Consider the following 3016-nt stretch of genomic DNA (forward strand, 5'->3'; position numbering starts at 1 on the left):
GCATTAGCAGCCGTGACACTGATGCCCACTGTGTACTGAGGCTCTCTCTGCCCCAGGAAGCCTGTGGCACGTTCTATGGGATTTTGTGTCTTTACAAAGCCTGCCAGGTGGGTATTATCAGCCTCATTTGACAGGGAGGCAGCTGGTGCTCGCCCCGATGACTCAGCTGGAACGATGTGGATCTGGCTCCCTAGCTTGGGGCAAACACCCTGACTCTCTGCAGTGGGCTCCAAGGCCTGAGACAGGGTCTGCGGGGCAGGGGCTGGTAAAGATGTTTCCAGGGCAAAGCATGGAGGGTCAGTGAGCTGCCCTCATCTCGTGGCCTCACCTGGTAAACCTTCAGCTGCCCTGTTTCCTTCAAAGCAGGAGATCCTTAAAAGGGGAAGAGAGGGCTGGGCCTCCTGGGAGGAGACACCCCAAACACAGGCCCACAGGGCCTAGGATCAGGAGAGATTCCCATTTCTGGTCCCTGCCTGGGTGACATCTGCTGCCCAATTCCCGGAGACAGCTGTAGGGGTTGAGCGGCAGCAGCATCAGCACACCCGGGCCCGTCAGGGTCCTCACCAGCCTGCAGCTGGGGAGCTCAGGTTTCCAGCCTCTCATATACCTGCCGTGCTTCCAGAGGGAACTCCAGTTCCCTGCGACAGGAAGGATGAGGGATGAGGGCCCCTTCTCAGACCTCCTGAACCAGAAAGCCCATTGTCGGACATTTTTGTTACAAAATGATGGTAACAAGCACTACTGTAGCTGAATCTCTTACACATCTGATTATTTCCCTAGAATGAATGCCTGGAAGATGCATTTCTGATCAGGGATTATTCATTCTCTTTGGGGGAGGCCTGAGCCTCCAGGGGGCAACAGGAAGCACCAGGTGATTTTAGGGGTGGGAAAACGGGAGGGAGCCACTGGGACCTGGAGGGGCAAGACAGCCCAGTGCACTGGTCCTGTCCCTGCTGTGCCAGGCTGGGATGGCACTGGCAAATCCCTGTCGCTTGTAGGTGATGGGACCCAAGTTGATTCATCTCCAGCAGTCACTGAGTGTCCCTGTGTTGGTGGGTCTTTTGGACTCAGAGGACCTGAAGAAGAGGGACCCTGGAGAGGTGAGGTCTAAGGGGGAGACAGGCTGTGGGGCTGGACAGTCTGGATGTGACCCCAACTCAGTCACCTGTGGGCTGTGTGGTTTTGGGCATAGCACCAGGCCCGCAGATCTCAGGGTCCTGAGAAATGGGGGTGATGGCATTGGCAAAGTGTGGACAGTGATTGAGTGTCCTTCCCCATCCAGCACTACTGGCTCTGTGGACGCTGCCCTGCACCATGTGGGCATTTAGGAGGCACAGAGGCGGGGATGTGAGGCCACCTTCCCACTACGGACCACGTGCTGCCTCAGGTTCTTCTAAGAGGCAGGATCCCAAGGGCAACATGTGGCAGGGGAGACGGAGGTGCAGGTGCAGGAGGGCCGCTCTGCTCAGGGCACTCAATACCTTGATGCAAAGGCTGATGACACGCGGGACACCCACTGTGGGCCCACCGGGACCAGGCAGGTGGAGCAGCGGAGGCCCACGGAGACCTGGCTCTGCCCAGGCTGCACGTCAGAATCACCTGGGTGCTCTGAACCACCCAACACCCAACCCGCACCCCTGACTGACTGCACCGGAACCTCTTTTAAAAACGTATTTAAAACGATTGTGGTAAAATATACAGAACATAAAACTTAACCTTCTTTAAATGCACAGTTCAGTACTGTTAATTCACAGTTCACATTGTTGTGCGACCAGGCTCCAAAACTTTTTCATCTTCCTCAACTGAAACTGTCCCCATTAAACACTAACTCCTCATTCCCCACTCCCCCAGTCATTGGCAACCCCTCTTCGGCTCTACGATTTCACTACTACAGGGACCTCAAATAACTGGAATCACACAGTACTGTGTTTGTCTTTTTGTGACTGGCTTATCTCACTCAGCATAACGTCCTCAAGGTTATCCGTGTTGTGGCGTGTGTCAGGATTCCCTTCCTTTCTAAGGCTGAGTACCAGTCCACTGTATGGATGGACGGCATTAACTTTCTAAGGCTGAGTACCAGCACACTGTATGGATGGACGGCATTTCCTCTCTAAGGCTTAGTACCAGTCCACTGTATGGATGGACGGCATTAACTTTCTAAGGCTGAGTACAAGCACACTGTATGGATGGACGGCATTTCGTTTATCCATTCATCCATCCAACAACACGTGAGTCGGTTTCAGGCTTCAGCGTTGCTGAAGCTCCAAGAGTTCGAGATGTGCGGCTGTGGTGGAGCCAGGGGCTGGGCACACTCCTGGCTCCTGGCCTAGCAGCGTCATCATCGGAGTCACCTGTCCCTCATGCCAGTGGTGCTTTCTGCTGTTAACAAGTCCAAACACCACTGTAGTAAGTACCCCTACTCCTGCCTCCACCCCCCACAGGGCCTGCCAGGTCTGCCCCCAGTGGGCCCACCCGGTCTGGGCCACCCAGGGCCAGCTTCAGCGGGGGCACTTGCAGGGCTGCCCCTGCGGCTTCCCTTACTCCCGTCTGGAATGTTGTACACATGGATGGGCCAGCAGCTCACGCCCAGGACTGCTGGGGTCTCCGGACGCCCTCATCAGCCTCCTGCTGTGCTGTGTACAAATCCTCCTCCTGCATGAGGCCCCGCTAACACAGCAGGGGAGAATGGGAGGAGCCAAGGGAATCCACGCTGAAGGACCAACACCAGTACTCATGGTGGGACGACGCTACGATATTTGAAGTCGGGAGTGTGCGAGAAATAATACTTGTTCACGAATGCATTCATTTATTCAATGCACTTCGTGTCAGCCACCGGCTGTCATCAGCTACGGACCTGATTGTGGGGCTTCATGGAAGGGATTTGGGGGAGCATTCATCTAAAACCACAGCACGCCGTGACGCTCAGCCCTGCAGTGGTCCCTCACCAGTCCCCGCGCCTCCCAATCCACCCTCCCGGGGGCTGCTCGCGGCTAGGGCCCACCTGCGGGGACCCAGC

The 3016-nt window shown here is 55.9% G+C and overlaps 1 protein-coding gene across 1 annotated transcript in view; it reads left to right on the top strand.

Annotated features, from left to right (window-relative positions):
- Positions 1 to 1001: 1001 nt before the first annotated feature.
- ASB1 (ankyrin repeat and SOCS box containing 1) overlaps positions 1002 to 3016 on the top strand; it is a 24577-nt gene continuing 22562 nt past the window's right edge. Inside the window, exon 1 of the mRNA XM_011980339.1 lies at positions 1002 to 1100. Coding sequence (XP_011835729.1) covers positions 1002 to 1100 — 99 coding nt within the window. The remainder of the gene's footprint in view (positions 1101 to 3016) is intronic.

Source organism: Mandrillus leucophaeus, unplaced genomic scaffold, assembly GCF_000951045.1.
Source record: "Mandrillus leucophaeus isolate KB7577 unplaced genomic scaffold, Mleu.le_1.0 Scaffold21, whole genome shotgun sequence".
In the NCBI taxonomy this organism is placed as follows: Eukaryota; Metazoa; Chordata; class Mammalia; order Primates; family Cercopithecidae; genus Mandrillus; species Mandrillus leucophaeus.